This window comes from Canis lupus, chromosome 12 (assembly GCF_048164855.1).
Source record: "Canis lupus baileyi chromosome 12, mCanLup2.hap1, whole genome shotgun sequence".
Lineage (NCBI taxonomy): Eukaryota > Metazoa > Chordata > Mammalia > Carnivora > Canidae > Canis > Canis lupus.
In genome coordinates this window covers 5,029,745-5,054,040 of record NC_132849.1, presented here as the reverse complement: position 1 = coordinate 5,054,040, position 24,296 = coordinate 5,029,745, and the positions used below count along the sequence as shown (strand labels likewise).

The 24,296-nt window shown below is 37.4% G+C and overlaps 1 protein-coding gene and 1 non-coding gene across 9 annotated transcripts in view; one reads left to right on the top strand and one right to left on the bottom strand.

The window, feature by feature from the left end:
• The window catches only part of ARNT (aryl hydrocarbon receptor nuclear translocator), a 69,836-nt gene that overhangs the window by 9,361 nt on the left and 36,179 nt on the right, over nt 1-24,296 (bottom strand). For 6 of the 8 annotated variants that reach the window (XM_072769263.1, XM_072769265.1, XM_072769270.1 and 3 more), the window contains 9 exons: nt 23,044-23,088; nt 20,757-20,970; nt 17,068-17,281; nt 15,095-15,197; nt 13,889-13,954; nt 13,413-13,498; nt 11,581-11,657; nt 6,544-6,678; nt 4,074-4,148 (listed from right to left, as the gene is read on the bottom strand). In XM_072769263.1, the coding sequence (XP_072625364.1) occupies nt 4,074-4,148; nt 6,544-6,678; nt 11,581-11,657; nt 13,413-13,498; nt 13,889-13,954; nt 15,095-15,197; nt 17,068-17,281; nt 20,757-20,970; nt 23,044-23,088 (1,015 nt within the window). The remainder of the gene's footprint in view (nt 1-4,073; nt 4,149-6,543; nt 6,679-11,580; nt 11,658-13,412; nt 13,499-13,888; nt 13,955-15,094; nt 15,198-17,067; nt 17,282-20,756; nt 20,971-23,043; nt 23,089-24,296) is intronic. The other 2 variants (XM_072769267.1, XM_072769269.1) reach the window with 1 other exon arrangement.
• Nucleotides 1,543-1,733, top strand: LOC140602029 (U2 spliceosomal RNA). Its single transcript, XR_012005082.1, has one exon. It is a non-coding gene; the product is annotated as a U2 spliceosomal RNA (small nuclear RNA).

The following is a 24,296-nucleotide window of genomic DNA, read 5'->3' as shown; positions in this document are numbered from 1 at the left end:
TCTTAGATTTTAGTGTCTAGTTTTATGAAATAGAAAATTATCTTGACCTTTCCTCCCTAACAAAAAAATAGTATGAGCAGCTATTATTTATTTTGTAGTTACTATATGTCAAGCACTGGACTATGTGCTTTTATTTTTTTTTCAGAACATCAACACTTAACATGATAAAGAAGTGAGATGTGAACATTTGAATTTTTTTTTAAAGATTTTATTTATTTCTTCATGAGAGGCACACAGAGAGAGGCAGAGACACAGGCAGAGGATGAAGCAGGCTCCATGCAGGAAGCCTGATGTGGGACTCCATCCTGGGACTCCAGGATCACACCCCAAGCCAAAGGCAGATGCTCAACTGCTGAGCCACCCAGGCCTCCCTGAATATTTGAATTTAAACAATAGTAATCATTCTTTAATTTTTGCATGTGCTCACTGTGTAATATATACAGAATTAATATAATTACATTGGTACACAACTATGTACTGGATTTGAAAACCTGCTTACTGAGGTATATATCTATTCTAATGAAGCATAAGTCCAGTGCTCCAAAATACCTACACTTTTTAAGAAAAAGCGGTAACACTTGTGTTTAAGCTGCTAATGGTGGAAATAACTGCTGACATTAAAGCTGACTGAGAAATAATTACAGCAGAAAATGGGACACACTTCACTTTGCAATAATAAAATGGCACATTTTATATATACATATACACACATACCTTTCACAAATCAAGTGTGAAATACAACACTGCAGTAACCATAACAGACAGAAAACAAGCTTTGTTGGATATAACTAAATTTATTACTGAGAAAGAAATATAAATCCAACTAGACTTAAGAAATATCAAAATCAGGAAATCAGCACCTAAAGGCTGGAGACCACACATTAAAAAGCACCCTTATCTAAGTACCCTAAAATCACAGTAGCAACTAATGTCAGAATAATAACCTTGAGATTATGTAGAGTGTTATAGGAGTCATTAAAGCTATTTTGGAATAAACATTTTCTGGAAGTGATAAAATGATGCTCTGTGACCCAAAGTTGTCAGAATTAGGACTTTCAAGGATTTAAAATATACTGTATAATCTCTTCTCACACTGCTGAAGGTCCATGTCATGTCCTTAGTTTTGAATGGATTCAAGAGAAGTCAGAATAGTTTTTCAGAAAAAAAAAAAAAAAAAAAAAATAGAATAGTTTTTCAGAATGGTTTTCCTGAATCCACACATATACAAAATGTGGTTCTTCTGTGAGGTACAGCTGAGCACATGGAATGGTAATGCTGAGGGTTCAGGTGACAGGCATTTTACTGCCATCATCTGATTTTCTCTAGAAGCTGGGCTATATGCTCTAAACATATTGTCTTATTTAATCTTCCTAACAACACTCTGAATTTAAGTACTGCTATTATATCTATTGAATATGTTAGAACACTACTGAGGCTCAAAGAGGGAAATTAGCCTAATATAAAAAATTGCTTCCTAAAGTCAAACCTGTACTGAAATTAAATTCACCAGATATTTTCTGAATCTAGTGCCTGAAAATAACAGTTTATCCTTGGCCTTTTGGCTAAGATCAAGTGTAGTCTCTGTTCATATCAGTTTAATATCTGATATGTCCTCTATCCAAGGACAATATAGTAAATGGATTTTTGGAGCAGGGAGATGGAATATAAGTTTGTTCTGTAAACTCCATGCATCAACCTTGTATTATAATACCTCCAGGAATAGTGCTCCCACCTCAGGGGGAATACTTAGATGTCTAAGGTCAACTTGTGCTACAGGGGGAATATATCATGTGGGACTGTATGCACTGGAATGTTTCTGCCTCCAACTAAGTGAGTGGGTGGCTTGTGTCCAGCCTCCTGGAGGGGGAAGTGTGTATTATATGCACCATGATCTTCTTACACTGTATGAGGAGCATAAATAGAAATATGATTATGCCAATGGTGGAAATGGTGTTTTTTCTTTTTTTCCTTTCTTTTCATTTCTGTCTTCAGTGATTTTGTCTCCTAAGATTTGCTTCCCTGTACTTAAGTTGACTATTTTTTTAGTGTCTTAAAGATTTATTTATTTATTTATCTATCTATCTATCCATCCATCCATCCATCCCTGGGTGGCGCAGCGGTTTAGCGCCTGCCTTTGGTCCAGGGCGCAATCCTGGAGACCTGGGATCGAGTCCCGCATCGGGCTCCCGGTGCATGGAGCCTGCTTCTCCCTCTGCCTGTGTCTCTGCCTCTCTCTCTCTCTCTTTCTGTGACTATCATAAATAAATAAAAATTTAAAAATAAATAAATTAAAAATTAAAAAAAAGAGTCAGCTTACAATTAGGGGTTAATTCTTGCTTTTGGCTTCCTGAGCAATGCCATGGAGGATCACAAGAACAAGCACCTTATGTAAATGGCAAAAAGGAAGCCAAGAAGAAAGTGGTTGATCCATTTTCTAAGAAAAACAGAGGTATGATGTGAAGGCATGAGCTATGTTCAATATAAGAAATATTGGGAAAAGAAAAGAAATATTGGAAAAACACTAGTCATAAGAACCTAACTAAGGAACTGAAATCATATCTGATGGCTTCATGGTCATATTTTTGAAGTGAGCCTTGCCATCTGCAGAATGATAAAGTTGCATTTAGAAAATTCAAGCTAATTACTGAGGTTGTTCAGGGCAAAAACTGCCTGAATTTCCATGGCACGGATCTTATCAATGACAAAATGTATTCCATGGTCAAAAAATGGCAGATGATTTAAAGCTCGTGTTGATGTTAAGACTACCAATGGTTATTTGTTTTTTCTATTTTATGTTGGTTTTAACAGAATTTTTAAAAAATACTTATTTATTTGAGAGACAGCATTTGCATATCATGTGGGGGAAGGGACAAGGTAAAGGGGGGAAGAGAGGAAGAGGGGGAAAGGGGAAGAGAAGGAGGGAGGGAGGGAGGGAAAATATCTCAAACAGACACCTGCTGAGCAAGGAACCCGACCTGGGGCTCAATCTCACAATCCTGAGATCATGACCTGAGCCAAAATCAAGAACTGGACACTTGACTAAGCCACCCAGGTGCCCCTATTTTGTGTTGGTTTTACTAAAAAATGCAACAATCAGATTCAGAAGACCTCTTATGCTTAGTACCAACAGGTCTGCCAAATTTGGAAAAACATGATGGAAATTATGACCTGAGAGGTGCAGACAAATGACTTAAAAATAGTCAATAAATCAATTTCAGACAGCATCAGAAAAGACATAGAAAAGGCTTGCCAATCTATTTGTCCACTATACAATGTCTGTTACAAAAGTAAAAATGCTCAAGAAGCCCAAGTTTGAATTGGAAAAACTCATGGACCTTCACAATGAAGGTATTAGTTCTGGAAAAGCACTGGTGATAAGACTGGTGCTAAAGTTGAACAAGCTGATTGATATGAGCCACCAGTTCAAGAATCTGTTTAAAATTTAGATACATAAAAAAAAATAAAATAAAATAAAATAAAATAAAATTTAGACACTTAATGGTGACAAATTGAAAAGTCTTATTTGTGAAGAGTTAACTCATTTATCTATAAAAGAACCATGAAATGAATATTTCTACCACAATCCACAGTTCAGTGAGGCCCAGAATATTTTAAGTACTTTAAGGAGTGAGTCTCTTAGAGGGGCACCTGGGTGGCTCAGCGGTTGAGCATCTGCCTTTGGCTCAGGTTGTGATCCCAGGATCCTAGGATGGAGTCCCACATCAGGATCCCCACGGAGAGCCTGCTCCTCTCTGCTATGTCCCTGCCTCTCTCTGTGTCTCTCATGAATAAATAAAATATTTTTAAAAGTTAAAAAAAAAAGTTTCTTAGATACAGTTAGCTAAATACAAGACAGTGAGTAGCCAAAGCCAAAGTACCTTGGACATAATCCATAGTCTCAAAATACTGGTCCTTTTCCATTCCTTAAAAATATAAGTTACGCACTAAAGAACATAAGATTATGATGCCTGTCATAGTACTCAAGCAGTGGTTAATAAATGTTTGAGGGATTAATATGATAACAGATATTAGATAAAAATATTATTCAAATCCAAACCAGGGAAAAAAGTTACCTGTTGGAAGCTATCTCTTAGAAGCTGCTGGTCTTCAGGATGACAGAATTCTACAATATTCTTTCCTAAGAGTTCCTAAAAGTGAAAAAGAAGAGTAAGATGGGCACTTTTATGATCATCTAAAATTCCTGGCCTATCAGCAAAGGACTTGGGATTTATTTATTTTATTTTTTTTAGGACTTGGATTTTATTTCTCCTGTCTTTAGCCTAGGATTATAATAAGTGTGGAGGGAAAAAAAAAAAAGACAAAGAATATGGAATCTGCCTGGCAAATGGCCTCTAAAACATTTTTCTTTTTCAGAACATTATATATTTATTTTAGCTGCATTTTAAAGATTTGAAGTCTAATGTACACATACAATTCACTCATTCTAAATCTACAATTGATGGCTTCTAACATATTTATATATAGTTGTGTAACCACCATTATCACCACAATCCAGTTTGAGAACACATCCACTGCTCCCAGTTTCCTTGTGCTTGTTTATAGTCAACACCTGCTCCCAACCTCCTAGCCAACTAGTAACCTGCTTTCTGCTTTAGTGTTGCCTTTCTAGAAACTTAATACAAATGGAATCATATAATATGTGGTCTTTTGTCTCTGACTTCTTACATGTAACTTAAGATTTCTGGAGCTCATCTATGTTGTTGTACATATCAATAGTGTATTTCTTTTTATTACTCAGTAGTATTCTCTAATGTGGATATATCAGAGCTGTGTATTCATTCACTAGTTAATGGACATTTTGAGTTTTTCCACTTTGGTGTTACTGTGAAAAATACAACTATCAACATTTGTATATAAATCTTTTTTTTTTGTATATAAATCTTTATATGAACATAGGTTTCATTTCTCTTGAGTAAATACTTAGAAGTGGAATTGCTAGCTTGTAGTAGGGTTAAGTATATGTTTCACTTTTTACAAACTATTTTTCCATTTTTCCAAAATGTTTTTCCAAAGTGGCTATATCATTTTACAGGTCTGCCAACAATGTATAATGGTTGCAATTTCTCCCCGTTCTTGCAATACTTTTTGATTATAGTGGACATATAGTGGTAGCTCACTATGCCCATTCTAGTGGACATACAGTGGTATCTCATTGTGGTTTTGATTTGTACTTTCCTACTGACTAATGATGAAGAGCGTCTTTTTTTTTTTTTTTTTTTTAAGATTTTAAGTAATCTCTATGTCCAACATTGGCTGGAACCTACAACCCCAAGATCAAGGGTCACAAGCTTCCACAACTGAGCCAGCCAGGTGCCCCATGATGAGAATCTTTTATATGCCATTCATGTTTCTTCTTTGGTGAAATGTCTATTCAAATCTTGTATCCTTTTTTACTGGCTGTTTACCTTAGTGAGTTTTAGGAGTTTTTTTATATGTTCTGGATACAAATCCTTTTTCAGATATATGATTTGCAATACTTTTTCCCAGTTTATGGATGGCCTTTTCACTTTTTTTTTTTTTTCACTTTTTTTTTTTTCCTTTTCACTTTCTTAATGGTGTCCTTTTAAGAGGACAAATTTTAATTCTGATGATCTCTAACTTATGGGTTTTTTTCTTTTGTGAAGCATGCTTTTAGTGTCATATAAGAAATCTTGGATTCAAAATCACAAAGATAATCTCCTGTGTTCTTCTAGAAGTTTTATGACTTTAGCTCTTAAACATTTAGGTTTTTGTCTATGGGGTAAGAGTCCACATCCTTTTCTGTGAAGGGGAATATCCAATTTTTCCATCACCACTTATTGGGAAGAATCTTTTCCCCATTGAACTGTCCTGACATCTTGATTGAAAATCAGCTGATCGTAAATGTGAAAAAAGACTATTCTGGCCTACTGATCTGTTTATCTATCTTTATACTGATATCATACTACCTTGATGACAACAGCTTCTTAAGTGGTGTTGAATCAGTGTAAATCTTCCAACTTTATGCTTTTTCAAGATCTTTTAACCAACTTCTTCAGAGCCACAGCCAGAAGTCCCTCTTGGGCATACAATTTTGAAAGTCTATATAATGATTTATTTCTCAAGTCTGGTATAGCTACTTGGTCTGCTGAATGAAAAATCTCAATAAAATAAAAATAACTGGTGCCAAACTTGCATATGTTGCGGGTTACTTTGTTCCTAACCTAAGTGATTACATAAATTACCTAATGATGGTCATACCATTATAACTAATTAAAATCAACACTTTTGCATCATTATCTGTATTAATATCAGTAACAAAAAATACACACATCTTCATGCCTGCTTATCCCACATGAGAACAACCATATTTTTCTAGATTGGATGAATAACATTGGTAGAAAGCTGAGAATAAATTTAGCTACAGATAGAATAGGATCATCACTTTTTCATATCTGGGCCTGATAAGCTTTGACTATTCTGGAATACATGACTGAATAACATGAACAAAGCCAAGGGAAAACAGGTTTAAGTATCAGTGGTGTAATAGGTCCAGCTCTTCACCTGTGGTTGGTAGCCAACAGTAGCCACACAGCGGTGATCCACAAAAGTGAAGATTCCCTCAATGTTGTGCCGAGAAATAAACTCTGTTGGCTGACAAACATTACTCATGTCTGTACAGTTGGGAGAACTAGTTACCTGAAAGTAAAGAGATAAAAACAAGATAAAATGAAATCATTTTTAACAGATGTATTTCTCATCTCCTCATGGTCATATACAAAGACATGAGGCTCCCAATTTTAGGAATTTCTGAGCTTTCACATCATATTCAGAGAGAAAAAAATGGCAATCACAATCAGAGACGGCATGAGACCTAGTTCCACCTCCACATATGTACTCTTTACCAACTTTGTGAAAAAAGATAAAAATTCATTCAACCCAAAACTCACCCACTTTCATTTAGCTAGGCTGTGTTCATTATTCAGATTGGAAAACTAGTCTCCATTAACCAAGAAACTTACCTAGTTTTATGACAAGAATAAAAATAATTGCACTTTTCCAGTCATGTAATGATAAAATTAAAAGATCTCTCTTCTCCTGTTAGTTAGGAATAAAAAATTCAGCACTGTAAAGCTCACAGTATGAAAGATGAGGGGAAAAGATATCCTTCCTTCTCTCAACCTTTTCAGCTTCTGCTAATCAACAGAAGCAAACTATGAATCCCATGTTCTTCCAAATATCTGAAGTTTTACAGAATTCTTCATTTGTATTCAGAGTAAAAGAAAAATAACATAAGTCCTGAAGGAGATTTCTTCTTATTGGAAAGGGATGATATAAGATTTCCAGGGCAGATGATGGAGTAGGAGGAGCCTAAGCTCACCTTGTCCCATAGAAACAACCAGATAACAGCCATATCAGTGTGAATAACCCAGAAAAGGACCCAAAGACTGGAAGAATGGTCTCTACACAGCCAATTGTAGAGAAGAGGCCATACTGAAGAGAGGAGGAAGATTAGAGACGCAGTCAGGAGCTAAATGGATCCACTAAACAGACCCATTGGACTATCTGCGGGAGGGAAGGGCTCTGTGGGCACTGAGAGGGGAAAAAAACAAACTCTGGCACCATGAAGCCCCCACAGGGAAGACAAATCCCAGTAACATTTGGCTCTGAAAACCAGAGGAGTCAAATTTCAAGAATTCTTACAAACAGCAGGGCTTAAAACCTGGAACACTAAAAATCAGCAGGCTCATGGGAAAGCTGAGAGGGCAAGAGGAAACTAAGTCCGTACAAGCCCATGGAGATAAAGCATAGAAGTAGCATTTTGAAAAACACCTGGGGTATATGGGAGAGAGATTTGTTTACTAATTTCAGAGTATGTGCTGGAGGGGCAGGGATCACTGGGAAACATCTCTAGGACTAAAGGAGCTGGCTGGTGCCATTTCCTTCCCCTGGACCCCCAGCACAAACACATGGACACCTGCAGGAGCCAGTGTGATACCAACACTTGCTACTTCACTTGCTAACAGCAAGCCCCACCCATGCATACACCAGTGGGCACAACCCCTCCAGCCAGACTCAACTCCAGGTCTTCTCCCATAGGAGACTCTTGCAAACCTTGCTAATACTGTGCACCCCCACTCCTGCATTCTCCTGCAGTTCACTGCTATTTACATCTGGCAAATGCCTGGTCTGATTCAATTTAAGCCCATGGTAGCCCAAGACTGGCCCACTAACAAAAAAAGGACCAAACTCTGCCCACAGCAGACAAAGAGTCATTGCAGATGACTTGACTAAAGGCAAAAGCTGCTCAGCCATAACAGCAGGGCACATGCAACATGCATAGGAGATGCCACCAGATTCTGGTGAACAGGGAACATTGTACTGCAGGCCACTACTGTCAAGAGCAGATGTAGCTGAATTTCCTAACACATAGAAACAGGGAGAGAGTTAGACAAAATGATGACACAGAGAAATACATTCCAAATGAAACAATAGGACAAATCACAGCAAGAGACCTAAACAAAAGAGAGATAAGTAATATGCCTGATAGAGAATTTAAAGTACACTGAACTTAAAAAAAGAATGGAGGACCTCAGTGAGACCCTTAACAAAGAGACAAGAAAACATTTAAAAAAAAAAAAAAAAAGCAGAGATGAAGAACCCAACTGAAACTAAAACTAAAAATACACTAGATGGAGGGATCCCTGGGTGGCGCAGCGGTTTAGCGCCTGCCTTTGGCCCAGGGCGTGATCCTGGAGACCCGGGATCGAATCCCATGTCGGGCTCCTGGTGCATGGAGCCTGCTTCTCCCTCTGCCTGTGTCTCTGCCTCTCTCTCTCTCTGTGTGACTATAATAAATAAATAAATAAATAAATAAATAAATAAATAAATACATACATACACTAGATGGAATAAATAGTAAACTAGAGAAAGCAGAAGAACAAATTAGCAGGAGGACAGAATAATGCGAAACAATCAAGCTTGCTTGAGAGCGAGGGAGAGAGACGAAAAAATAATAAAAATGAAAACAGATGTAGGGAACTTAGTGACACTAGCAAGCTTAAGAACATTCACATTATAGGGATCCCAAAAGAAGAAAAGAGAGAGGGAAAAGGGGGCAAAAAATTTATTTGAATAAATACTAGCTTCCTCCAAATCTGGGGAAGGAAATAGAAATCCAGATCTGGAAGGCACAAAGTGCCTCCAACAAAATCAAGCTAGGGGAGTCCACACCAAGACATACAGTAATTAAATTGGTAAAATGCAGAGATAAAAAGAGAATTTTAAAAGCAGCAAGGAAAAAGAAACAGTTACATACAAGGGAAAACCATAAAGTAATCAGGAGATTTTTCAGAAAAAACTAGAGGGAGTAACATATATTCAAAGTGCTGAAAACAAAGAAACAAACCAACAAACCTGTGGCCAAGAGTGCTCTCTCCAGCAAGACTATCATTCACAACAAAAGGACAGATAGTTTCCCAGACAAGCAAGAGTTAAAGAAATTCACGACCACAAAATCAATCCTACAAAAAATGTTAAAGGGGATTCTTTGAGATCATAAATAGGGGCAAGAAAAGCTGGAAACACAAAACCAGTATAATTAATTATGTTTATAAAAATCAGTTAAGGGAATCACAAAATAAAAACATGTAAAGTATGACACCAATATACCTAAAACGTGAAGGGAAGAGGAATAAAGAATGGATTCAAACATAAGTGACCATCAACTTAATGTAAACTTCTATACGCATAAGATGTTATTCACAAACCTAATGGTAACCATGAAATAAACCAGTAAAAGGTATGCAAAAAATAAGAAAGAATCCAAGCATGTCATTAAAGCCAACAAACATTAGAGGAGAGAGCAAGAGAAGGAACAAAGAACTACAAAACCATAAAGCCACTAACAAAATGGTGATACTTATCAACACTTTCAATGAAAATGGACTAAATACTTCAATCAAAAGATACAGGATAACAGAATGGATAAAAAACCAGACCCATCTATATGTTGCCTACTAGAGACTCCTTTCAGACTTAAAGACATATGCAGATTGAAAGTCAAGAGTTGGGGCAGTCCGGTGGCGCAGCGGTTTAGCGCCGCCTGCAGCCCAGGGTGTGATCCTGGAGACCCCGGATCGAGTCCCACGTCAGGCTCTCTGCGTGGAGCCTGCTTCTCCCTCTGCTTGTATCTCTGCCTCTCTCTCTCTCTCTGTGTCTCTATGAATAAATAAATAAAATCTTAAAAAAAAAAAAAAGAAAGTCAAGAGTTGGAAAACCATTTATCATGCAAATGGAAGTATAAAGAAAGCCAGGGTAGCAATATTCATATCACACAAAATAGACTTTAAAACAAAGACTATAACAAAAGACAAAGAAGAATACTATATAATCATAAAAGGAATGATCCAAAAAGAAGATATAACAACTATAAATATTTATGCACTCAACATGGCAATACCCAAATACATAAAGCAGCTAATAATAAATATGAAGGAAGTAATTGACAGTAAAACAATAATAGTAGGGGACTTTAACATCCTACTTACACCAATGGATAGATTATCCAAACAGAAAATCAACAAGGAAACAGTGGCTTTGAATGACACATTGGACCAGATGGATCTAACGAATATACTCAGAACATTCCACCCTAAAAACATCAGAATACACATTGTTTTTAAATCCTCGAAAAAAATAAATAAATAAAACAAATAAATAAATAAATAAATCCTCGAAAATAGAATAGGAAATAATTTCTTTGACAGTGGCCACAGCAACATTTTTCTATATATGACTCCAAAGGCAAGGGAAACAAAAGCAAAAACAAACTGTTGGGATTACATCAAAATAAAAAGTTTCTGCACAGCAAAGGAAACAATCAACAAAACTAAAAGACAACCTACAGAATGGGAGAAGATATCTGCAAGTAACATATCTAATAAAGAGTTAGTATCCAAAATATATAAAGAATTATACAACCCAACTAAAAAATGGGCAGAAGACATGAATAAATATTTCTCCAAAGAAGACATTATACAACCCAACACAAATGCTCCCTCTGCCTGTGTCTCTGCCTCTCTGTGTGTCTCTATGAATAAATAAATAAATAAAATCTTTTTTAAAAAAATAAAAAAAAAAAGATTCTCTTTTTCCATCTTCCTTTGCCCCTTCCCCTCACCTCTCTCCCTCTCTTAAAAAGAAAAAAAAATTGTGAAATCACTTATACACTTCATAAAATTGATGTTAATAAATTAATGTAATGCTATATATTAACCATACTGGAAATAAAATTAAAAAAATAAATGTATGGGACACTTGGGTGGCTCAGTGGTTGAGTGTCTGCCTTCAGCTTAGGGCATGATCCTGGAGTCTTGGGATCGAGTTCTACATCAGGCTCCCTGCATGGAGCCACTTCTCCCTCTGCGTATGTCTCTGCCTCTCTCTCATTCATAAATAAATAAATAAATAAATAAATAAATAAATCCTCATAAATAAATAAATAAATAAATAAAACCTTTTTAAAAATGTACAAAGAAAGCAAAAGAAAGAATGGAAAAAGGAAAATAGATGATGCAAATATGGAAAATTCATACTTGCCTGCAGTCTGCCAATGGCCACTAGGCAAAATTTGCTCCCCTGGCCAGCCTCTGGATCATCATCTGGGAGGGAGACACCTTCAAGAAGGTGAAGTTAAAAGGTTTAACAGGGACCTCAAACTCAATCACCTTCAATTCAGATAAAAATGATTTAAAACAGATGTATGTATGAAGTGACTAGATATAAAACAATAGAGTACTGAATGATAAGAATAAACAATTGCACAAAATTTACCATATTGCAGATACTGTTTTAAAAGTTTTTTAGGGACGCCTGGGTGGCTCAGCGGTTGGGTGCCTGCCTTCGGCCCAGGGTGTGATCCTGGAGACCCAGGATCGAGTCCCACATCAGGCTCCCTGCGTGGAGCCTGCTTCTCCCTCTGCCTGTGTTTCTGCCTCTCTCTGTGTATCTCTCATGAATAAATAAATAAAAATTAAAAAAAAATAAAAAATAAAATTATTTATTTAGAAAAGTATTTTTATATGTATTAATTCATATATTTTACTCATATGAATTGTAACAAACTGCAGAGTACAAGTCCCACTCAAAGTATTCTAAAAAACTATGCTGGCCAAACCAAATATATATGAAGACAGTCATTTATTCTATGACTATATCATAGGCAGAGAACAAATGTCTTGCCCAACTTGTGGTTTTAAAATATGCAAACAATCAAAAATGAAATTAAACAAACACCAATAGTTACTTATTTATGTCCTTTGGAAAAAAGGATAGCAAAGTTTCAATGTTACATGTGGAAAGGGAAAAAGACTGCATTTTCTCCCTAGTCTTTGCACATATATTGTCTTTTTATCAAGAAAAATATTATTTCTGTGAGAGCAATACAGAAGTATAAAAGACCATGTATACTACAAATGTATGGTTTTTACAGTATATAAGCTAAAAAGCTCAAATGTCACTACACTTAAAATTGGTTTTTCTTAATTACATTTAACTACCATTTACTGAATGCTTACTATATGTCAGACACTGGGCTAGGTGCTTTTATTACACTAAATCTAATCCTCAAAATAATTCCACATGGGATATATTATCTCCCAATTATAGATGAGAAAATTGAGGGGTTCTTTTTATAAAGGTCAAGCGTCTTACCCTAAGTTATACCATCAGTAAGTGAAAATGCCATAATCAAACCATTTTTCCAAATGCAAAGTTTAATCTCTTCCCGAAGGTGGTAACCTTTCCTCCCCCTTTTATCTTAGTTTCACTTTCCCTACAATCCCACTTCCCAATTATACCCATCCAGCAGGGAAGTAATAAAGTGGTAGGATCTGGAAATTCTGACAAACCAGTTTAAAAGGCTGATCCCCATACCCCAAACACCCTTCTCACAGTTTGTTTGACTTCAAGTTCTAATAAAGCTAAAGTGCTCATATCTTGATTTAAAGCCTTTAAAAAGAGTATCCCACTTATAAGTTACTACAATCAAGTCATTTCCCTCTTCTCCCTCAAAGTCTTGCTCTTGCTTTAGGAAGCTTTCCCAAATTAACTGCTTTCAACGCCAACTGTTTCTTTGCAAACAAGTATGAGAAAATAGGTATTCATTATATACTATTATGAATCTGAACATTTAAAAATTCCATTCTGTGACAGAGCCAACACTGAATCATTTTCAAGTCTGAGTAATCCATCTCCCCAGCTGCATATAAAAAAGGGGCAGGAGTCTGCTTTTTTTTTTCCTATTTTCTTATCATGGTTTATACCAAAGTACATTTTGCATACATGATACATGGTACATGATAAATGTTAGCTAACTTTCTCGGACTCTGTGACAAACCTGCTGCACCACAAGAGAAATCCAACTTTCCTACCTGCTGGGGGCCAGGCCTTGATGTAGCCTGTACAATGGACCACCACAAAGTGAGGTTCCCCATCCTTCACAGAGCCAAGTCCATTCCTAGAAGAAGTACATGTGTGAGGAGAAAACCCTACTCAATAGCATTTAAAAGGCAACGCTGGCTTAGTACCTTTAAGCTTAGGCTCTTGCATGTTTAGAAAACTGATCACTTTTTGACCTTTCTCCCCAAAAGTGAACACCATATTTCTGACCTTGCCAAAGTAAAGCAACAAAAAGATACTGCAGCAGGAACTAGTAGGGCAACTTATTTAAATAAGATGAGCAAAGCTGTAGAAGTTCAGAAAATATTGCCAGAAAATAAATAACTGGGAAGTGAAGCATGAATGTGAGGGCTGCTAAAGGAAGTACTACAGTAAGATAGTTGAAAAAAATGATGATCTCTACCAGTATGTAGCCATCTCTTTGGTTTTTCATTGTTTCGGATCTCACCTGCATCTGTTTCTCACAAAGCTCAATCTATTCATGGAGACTGGGTCCACGGAGCTATTGCCACATCTGTTTCAAAGAACGGAGATATTAAAAGCAATTAAACTGTGCCATTTAATAACTTTCCATCCATTAACAGCCAGGAAAAAAGGCTCTGGATACAACTAGACACAGAAGGAGAAAGAAGTCAGGCTTGATATTTCTAAAACTTATAACTGCCGAGAATCTGAAGTTCAAAATGTTCCATATATTCTTCAATTGCAGAAATTCTCTACATTGGGGTCAGTATACATTTTGTGTAAAGGACCAAATGGTAAATATTTCAGCTTTTGTGGATCGTACAATTTACTGCAACTAGGCCATCAGAGCATAAAAACAGCTATAGACAATATATAAACAAACGCACATGGTTATGTTCCTATAAGACTTTATTCACAGAGTTGTGGTTTGCACATTCCTGTTCTATACCACAACCCAATCTATTTGCTATGTTTCCTTATTATTTATCTTGCTCTTACCTATGTCTCTACACAGATCATGTTCACATATTGAGACATTCTCTCCCACCCTCTACTTTCCTCCTTTCATTTCTTTAAAATAATAGATTAAACTTACACAGAGTTTAATGCACTAGTCTAAGCATCTTTACACATATTATCTCACCCTTATAACAACTTTATGAGGTTGATATAATTCCCAATATTAGGAGAAATCATAACACAAAGTTGTTATGTAATCTGCTCAAGGTTTCAAAAGATAATGAGTGGCAAATCTAGCAGTCTAGGTTCAGAAGTTAGTCTAAACCACTAAGTCACATAATATTAAATTCTAAAACTCTCAGGAAACCTTTCTTAATATCCTACTCATCATTTCTAATAAGCATCCTCTCAGTACAATGTAGGTAATTTCCACTGTATAACCTGAACTTACTTTGTGACTTTAAGAGGTATCTTTTCAGGACGCCTGGGTGGCTCAGCAGTTGAGCATCTGCCTTTGGCTCAGAGCGTGATCCTGTGGTCTCCAGGATCAAGTCCCGCATCAGGTTCCCTGCAGGTAGCCTGCATCTCTCTCTGCCTATGTCTCTGCCTCTCTCTCCCTGTGTCTCTCATGAATAAGTAAATAATCTTAAAAAAAAAAAAGCTTTATTTAAAAAAACAAAAACCCTCTGCTCCTAATTTTTCTTATATCAATCCTCAACCTGACACTTACCTCATACGGCAAATAAATGATCTCCTTGAGCCCATACACATCCTCATGGAAGACTGCTGACCTTCCTTTTTCACTGTTCCAGTCTTCAGATCAAGGATACGCCCTGAAAAATGATGTGAAGAGCAGTCTGGAGTGTGTTCTTATATATGGTGAAAAGGAAGGGAGAGAGACACTAGAGGCAAAGACAAATAGTATCCTATTCTGTCCTCCAATCTCCATGCTTATAAAAGAACACACCAAGTAGGGGTTGGATTTTTTTCCAAGTCTAAAATATCTCAATTCCCATCAATGAATCTTATTCTTAAGTTCAAAGGCAGCACTGAAGATAACTCTGTGCAAGGAAAGAAGATGGAAGTGGAAAGTAGTGTTGGCAAGAAAGAGGCTAGGCTATATTCTTGGGTCCCACTTTCATGCACGTGCATGTACACATATGTGCACACATGCACACTGAGGGAATGTCACTGTTTAAAAACTAATAATTTGGGCAGCCCGGGTGGCTCAGCGGTTTAGTGCCTGCCTTCAGCCCAGAGCATGATCCTGGAGACCCGGGATCAAGTCCCACGTCAGGCTCCCTGCTTGAAGACTGCTTCTCCCTCTGCCTGTGTCTCTGCCTCTCTCTCTGTGTCTCTCATGAATAAAATCTTAAAAAAAAAAAAAAAAACTAGAAAAATGAAATTCATAAAAACCTAAAAGAAGGAAAAACTAAAACACAATTAAATTATAACAGACTTTCTTGTATTTAATTATCAGGTTTTTAAAATTTGATTGAGAGGGACAGAATGTGCATAAACATGTGTGTGTGAGAGGAGGGGGAGGGACAGAGGAGAGAGAGAATCTCAAGCAGACTCTGGCTCACCATAGAGCCAGACATGGGGCTCAATCCTACAACCCTGAGATCACAACGGGAATGGAAACCAAGAGTTGGGATGCTCAACTAACTAAGTCACCCAGGTGCCCCTTAATTACCAGTTTTGATCTGCTTTCACTTTAAATTTTTTTCTAGAGTTGCTTAAAGAGCAGATGTGTTTCCTTTTTTTTTTTTTTTTTAAGATTTTTATTTATTTATTCATAGGGACACAGCTAGAGAGAGAGGCAGAGACACAGGCAGAGGGAGAAGCAGGCACCATGCAGAGAGCCCGACGTGGGACTCAAGCCCAGGTCTCCAGGATCATGCCCTGGGCTGCAGGCGGCGCTAAACCGCTGCGCCACCGGGGCTGCCCGCAGATGTGTTTCCTATAGTGAGACACTTGCAAAAGGACTAAAGAGCATTAAAATAGGGGGAAGAAAGAAAACAAAAATAGAAATAAGACAAAAAAATAGTACAGATACAAACAATAAAAACAACTTATACACTGATAACCACTCTCCTCTAAAATAAAAATCTATTATCACAGAATCCAGTATAAAGCAAAGATATGCACAAACAGGCAGAAAAAATAGCAGGTACTCATATAAATGAGACAGAAACATGGATAACTTAATTCTTTTAAAATGGGAAAAAAAGTTCATTGTAGATTTGGTTTTTACTGTTTTATTTACACTAATAAACTTTTACATGTGTACGGTCACTAAAGAAACATTTTCTGGGATCCTGGGGTGGCTTAGCATTTTAGTGCCTGCCTTCAGCCCAGGGCGTGATCCCAGGGTTCCAGGATCGAGTCTCACATCGGGCTCCCTACATGGATGGAGTCTGCTTCTCCCTCTGCCTGTGTCTTTGCCTCTCTCTCTCTCTCTCTCTCTCTGTGTGTGTCTCTCTCATGAATAAATAAAATCTTTAAAAGGAAAAAGAAATATTTTCTAAGGATAAGCTACAAATTATCTGCATGTGGATAGAAAAAAATTATATTCATTATAGGAGAAAATTCTAGAAGGCGTGTCAGAGTCAATGAACAAACTGAAGAGCTAAAACACCTCTTCTGTTTCAGAAAAAAATAAAGGGCTTCCCATCCATTTTCCATCCATATAATTCATACCTGTCAGGGCATTTTCTGAGGTGGAAAGCTGCTCACGAAGTTTGTCCACGTCATCTGGATGCACCTGATCATAGAGCGTGCTACCAAACCATTCAGACTGTGGCTGGTTCAAAACAGGGGTCACTGAGTCAGAGACATAAACTACCCGGCCTGTCTCACATGAGACAATAAACAGAAAGCCATCTGCTGCCTCCAAGATCAAATGTTTGAGTTCCTGTCCAAGGAAGAGAAATAAAAGTTAAAACTGAACTTTTCAACGTCAAGTATTATTCATGAAAAGAAGACACTTCAGGCCTTATGCATCTCTCTCTCTCTCCATAAGCGTTTCTGGCTCCTGCCTGATCCACAGCCCCAGCTTTGTACTCTAAGTGTCATTGCCTTCATGACAGCTTTTTCTAATAGATATTTCTTCAATCTATGTCACTATCCACCTCCTCCTCTTTATCTCACTCAAGATGGGGAATAAAAAGGCTTACCATTAACAATAATTTAGTCCTTGATCTCACCCTCTCTGGTCTCTTTTTAGGATCTTGCTCTACAAATACTCTCATTTTCACTCTTTCCCCTCAGATCTATAAACATGATCAAGTTTTCTCAATTCTAAACAAACCTTTTCTCAATTTTGCCCAGCTCATCTCTTTTTCAGTGCCACGTTTTATTTAATGTTATCTTCAATGGCTCTATTCTCTTACCTTTCACTTATTTCTCAATCCCACTATAATTATCACTCTGAAGAATTATTGTTGTTTGCAGCAGATCACCAATGTCCTCCTAACTGCCAATTCAAGCCCCCTTTTCTGGGTCTTTATGATGTTAATCTCTCTCCAGAATCTGGTGATATCCATTCCATCCTTCTGTTTTTCTCTAGCTTCTAAGACACCATCTTCCAACTTTTACTCCCTTTCTAAATGTCCTTTCTCTGCTTTAGGCACTCTTTCTTCCCTTAGTTCAAGTACTAAGTATAGATATTTCCAAGGTTCTATCTCAGGTTCTCTTCTCTCTTTATACCATACTCTATCCCTGAGAGATTATATCCACTCCTCCCTGCTATGAAATGATCCCCAAGTCTACATCTCTAGACTGGTCTAAACTTTTTTTTTAGCTTTAAGCAGACCTAAATTCCAACTAACTTTTAAATATTTCCAATTAGATACTCTACCAGCAACTCAATTTCAACATTTCAAAACTAGTCATATTTCCCCCTCCAAAAATCCTCTGTGCTCTTCTAGCATTTCCTTTCTTAATTAACAGTACCACCTTCCTATCAGGCTAGAAGACTCAAAATCTAATTACTCTCTCTCATGCTCCAGTGATATTAGTTTTATCAATTCTATTTCCAATACTACATCACCATCCTAGTCATCTTACACCAAGACTAAAGAAATGGTCTTCCTGCTTTCATTCTCTTGAATCCAGCCTTAAAATGCTACTACACAGACTAATATATGTTTTTTAGAGGGGTGGAGGAGAACAGGAGGCACAGAGAGAGAGAGAGCATTTGCTGAAGTTATTCCCAGTATTTATGACACTAATCCCTTACCTCTCCATGTTTATCCATCTACAGGACTTTAATACTGTGCCTCTATGATACAACTAACTGTGTGTTTATATTGTGATTTATTTATTTACAGATCTATTGCCACTAATGACTATCTCTAATCTCTTTATTCTTTTCATAGCACAAAGTACCTGATTAGCCCACAAAAGGTGCATAACTGGAGTCTGTTCAATCAGTATCTCTACATAGATTGTTAGAATAAACTGATTAACCATTTCAATGTACATGTATATAAAATCCATGCTATGTGTGCTTTCATATAGATACCCCTGTTTAGAAAAAAAAATTTTTTTAAGATTTTATTTATTTATTCATGAGAGAGACACACAGAGAGAGAGAGGCAGAGACACAGGCAGAGAAAGAAGCAGGCTCCATGCAGGGAGCCCAACGTGGGACGCAATCCCAGGACTCCAGGATCACGCCCTGGGCCAAAGGTAGGCACCAAATCACTGAGCCACCCAGGGATCCCCTGGAAAATTATTATTACTTTCTTCCAAACCACATTCCTTCCTTCTAAGCCTCTGAATGAAAGGGTGACATTATAGGCCAATTTTTTCTTCCTTATATTTCCTATCTTCCAAATTTTTCTGCAATAGCCATGTGTTATTTTTAATAATCAAAACAGAACATGGCTTTCTTACTCTTAGAAGTCTTTGCTGATGACCATCCCTACTCAGACCTGATCATTCTATTCACTTTAGCCATCCTCCACTATATATTTATCTAGTCCCATATAAATTATTAATGTGTTTTAAAAAGGTTATTTCTCAGGGTGCCTGGATGGCTCAGTCAGTTGAGTGTCTGACACTTGATTTCAGTTCCGGTCACGATTTCATGGGTCAGGGGATCCAGCCCTACATCAAGCTCCACGCTCAGTGTACAGTCTGCTTGAGATTCTCTCCTTCTCCCTCTGGCCCTTGCCCAGGTCACATACACACTCTCTCTCTCTTAAATAAACAAACAAAAAATAAATAAAATCTTTAAAAAGAGGTTTTTCTTCCTTAAACACATTTTCCTCCCATTTTTCACTTATGTGTGTATCTAGCCATTCAAATATTCATATTCAGACTGATTTCCAAAAACTCACATATTCACATTCAGACTGACATCCCAAGCAGCTAGAAATGTTTTTGCCTTACCTATTTTTCTCATTACATGTAACAGAGCAAATCTCTAAGGAATGATGACTGCCTTGTTAGACTCCTTGTATCACTAAAACTGAAAGCTGCTTCAGGAATAAGAAATAGATTTCTTCCATCTTCTATAACCCTACAGCCAACGAAGAGAACTGGTTCCATGGACATGGTCATCTCTTCTTCCTACAATTCCACTCGTTTCATCATATAAGCTACATCCACGAGTGAAGTTTAAAATAGCTATAAGCTTGCAGTGCCCTAGGTTAAGTGTCTGCTCTGCCTTCAGCTCAGGTCATGATCCCAGGGTCCTGGAATCGAGCATCAGGGTCCCTGCTCAGCAGAGTGTCTGCTTCTCACTCTCCCTCTGCCCTCCCCCCACCTGCTAGTGCATGTTCTCACTCTCAAATAAAATCTTTAAAAAAAAATACCTATAGGCTTACCAAATAGTTTGCACAAGTCTTCTGTACTTCTCATTGTTCCAATGCTAATGAATATTATTATTATTATTTTTTTTTTTTTTTTTTGCTTGCTAATGAATATTATAGCCAGGAATTGAAACTACTTTCTCATGGTGGAAATTTTTCCTTAACAGGGTAGCCCAGGTGGCTCAGCAGGCAGCCTGGGTGGCTCAGCAGTTTAGTGCTGCCTTCAGCCCAGGGCATGATCCTGGAGACCCAGGAAGGAGTCCTGCGCCAGGCTCCCTGCATGGAGCCTGCTTCTCCCTCTGCCTGTATCTCTGCCTCTTTCTCTCTCTCTCTGTCTCTCTCTCATGAATAAATAAAATCTTTATAAATAAATAAATAAATAAATAAATAAATAAATAAATAAATAAATAAAATTTTCCCTAACAGCTGAATTCTTGTACTTTAAGTAATATACAGACTCAGCTCTTCTCTGACTTCCAATATAAGACATTAGTTAGAATTATGGTCATCTATCCCCAAAAGATCAAAACTTTCAACAGATTCTATCTCAGAGTTGTACATCTCAGACACCTGATCAGTGAGGAACGAAGGCTTGTAGGTGCCATCAGTGGATGTATTCCCAGTTCCTCGCAAAGACTTCATGTGAGAGACTGCCATGCGTAAGATGGTTAACTTGTCTGGTTTTCGAGCCAGGGCACTACAGGTGGGCACCATGTCTGACAGTTCTGTGATGTAGGCTGTCATCTTGTTCCGTCGTCGTCGTTCAATTTCACTATGATTTTCCCTGCATGGAGAGAGGAGGTGGTCACATCTGGCCGTTTGGGAGCAGGTAAAGTGATATAAATATGGAGTGAGCTGCTGAAGAAATAGTTTTTAGATTGAGGAGTGCTTAAGTCTCAGAAGGTAGAGTCAAGTTTGCCAATCTTCTCATGCAGAACAAGCATGGAATAGAAACTAACAAGGCAGACAGAGAATAAACAGTTACTAGCAATTCTATCTCCTGGAAACTTTCACTTCCTATATAGATTATCATTCCCCCAGAACAAAACAAAAAATGTTTTAAGAAATGATAATCTTAAAAGATGTTGATTTTATTCACTTTAGTTCCTCAGAGACAAACAATCTCAGCTTGGCTGACTCCATGGTTACTAATTCAACTTTTTAAAGGCTAAAACTAAAATGGCCAGTTTTTTCTAAAACAAGTATATTGCACAACAGCTGATAAAAGAATTGATAGCATAGATTCCTTTAGTCTCTAAAATGTTGCCTGTTCTCAGCTTCTCTCTTACTCTTAACTCTAGCAGGCAGAATGGAAGATTTTGAAATTTCATTTGTCTCATTAATGCACCAAGTCCTACCTTCTTTATCTGGATGTGGTGCCAGTGCATTGAGCTCAAAAGATTCTAAGACATCATCTATTAGAGATCCCTTTGGGTCACTAGTTGGAACCAAATGAATTGGAGGATAAAAGTGGAGTGAGGAGGAAAAGGCCTGAAAACAGACAATTTGGATCTCAACAGCATAAGTAGACCACTTCTCCAACACTGATTTCCTCAAAATCAAAACAGAATTTTATCATTGTTAAAAATAATAACCCAGTAGTTTTCAAGTAGGATTTCTGAAAAGCCCCATAGTTTCTCAGTGTCTTCAACCAGGATGCCTCAAAGAGAAAAAAACAATGTGCTGCTTTACTGCTTTGTCTTGAGCAGCTTTTGCTTTATCTTTTTTATTTACTTCCCTTACTATTTAAGGATCCTATCTGAATAAAAGTTCTTTGTCAAAACAAAAAGAAAAATGAAAACTGACCTAATATAAATCTTTTTAAGAGAAGAGCAAACTATAAGGTTAAGCAATAAGTGATTTTCCCAAAGGAAGAACTCATTCCCAATTAATGCAATGGTCTTCCCACCATATCATGCCAAATCAGCTTTTCGAAGAATTAAAGAGTTAGCAGGAAAGGACAACAAAATGGGCTTGTGGACCTGCTGAAAAAGGAAATGAGATGAGGGGGGAAAAGTAGTAAAACCAGGCATTGGTATCAATATCTCCTACTGAGTGGTCTCAAATCATAGAAGCCAGAAAACAGAAAAATCTGGGCATACCATTACAATATTACCATATCGTAATATTTCTACGTTATTGACAAAAGTCTCCAAAGAGAACTTTACAGCCTCCTTCCCAAATGGCAAAAAGGTCTCACTATATAGGTCCTATTTGTTAATTTGCCTGAGAAACAGAATATTCAACTTTCAAACTTAAAGCACCCATCTTCTTAGTATCTGATGGATTTCTGACACTGAAGTCCAAAAGGCTAATCTTTTCAAAAGCCACATCAAGGCTGCTAAAACTTTTCCAAGAAACCACAAAAGATTCAATCACCAAAGCAAGACGATACTACTATGACACAGTAATCTAGCCTGTGAGTCTAGAAAGGTGTGCTTTCTAGAGAGGTGTGGAATAAATGCTAAGGCCTAAATATTGAGAACTAATTGCAAACACAGAGATATTTATTAGCCTTCTGATAAAAGAGTATTTTCCTGTGAAAGCACCAACAGGCATCACTGCCCTGCTTCTAAAGCCTTTTATTTTGTAAAACAGTGCTGAGATAAAGAGGAAAAGAGAAAACTATAAAACTAATAGCAATTTCTTAAATTCCTTAGTAAAGTTCCCTCAACTCACCCACTTTCTGATGGGGGAGGCCAAAGTTCCTGTTACACACAAACTTCTAAAAAATCTTGTCCTCTCTTGCCACAGATAAGGAAAGACACAAAGAGAAAGGGGAAGAAAAGAGCAGAGTAAGAAAAAGGAAAAAGCAGCATCATCTGCTTCATCATGCTGAAAGATACTGTTTTCCTACCTGGCAAGTCTCTCTTTATCCGCAGAGCTCTGCTCATCATCCGACCTAAAAACAGAATTAATGAACTAAGCTAAAATTAAAATAAAAAGAAAGAAAAAAAAAAAGAAGATAGATGGATGGATAAATGGAAAGAAGGAGAGGGGAAAGGGAAGGAAAAAGGAAATAGAACAAAATAGATGCAGAGAAGGGAAAATTAAAATATACACAGGAACCTTGCCTATAATTCTATAAAGCCATTTACTAGGATAAAGAAAAAGTAATTTACAGGACAAAGGTGGACATAAAAGCAAGGCCAATATTCATTATAAATTAACATAGTCTGAACACAGAAAACACTTTGCCATCAATCTCTGTAGAGACCAACAAAATAGAGTTTGAACAAGAACCAAACAAGGGAATACCATTTTCACACACTTCTTCCAAAATAAAGTTATATTCACATATGCTATTTTTTTTTAAAGATTTATTTATTTACGGAGATCCCTGGGTGGCTCAGCGGTTTGGCGCCTGCCTTTGGTCCAGGGCGTGGTCCTGGAGTCCGGGATCAAGTCCCACATTGGGCTCCCTGCATGGAGCCTGCTTCTCCCTCTGCCTGTGTCTCTGCCTCTCTCTCTCTCTCTGTGTCTCTCATGAATAAATAAATAAAATCTTTAAAAAAAAAAAAAAAAAGATTTATTTATTTACGGGCAGCCCAGGTGGCTCAGTGGTTTAGCGCCACCTTCAGCCCAGGGCCTGATCCTGGAGACCCAGGATCAAGTCCCATGTCAGGTTCCCAGCATGGAGCCTGCTTCTCGCTCTGCCTGTGTCTCTGCCTCTGTGTGTGTGTGTGTGTCTCTTATGAATAAATAAATAAAATCTTAAAAAAAAAAGATTTATTTATCTACTTGAGAGAGGGGAAGGGCAGAAGGAAAGAGACAATCCTCAAGCAGACTCATCACTAAGCACAGAGCCTGATGCGGGGCTTGATCCCAGGACTCTGATATCACTACCTAAGTCAAAATCAAGAGTTGGCTGCTTCAAACTATGGAAGGAGCCACGATGTCCTTCAACAGATGAATGGATAAAGAAGATGTGGTATATATATACAATGGGTTATTACTCAGCCATCAGAAATGACAAATAACCATCATTTGCTTTGACGAGGATGGAACTAGAGGTTATTATGCTAAGTGAAATATGTTAATCAGAGGACAATCATCACATGGTTTCATTTATATGTGGAATATAAGAAATAGTGAAATGGATTATAAGGG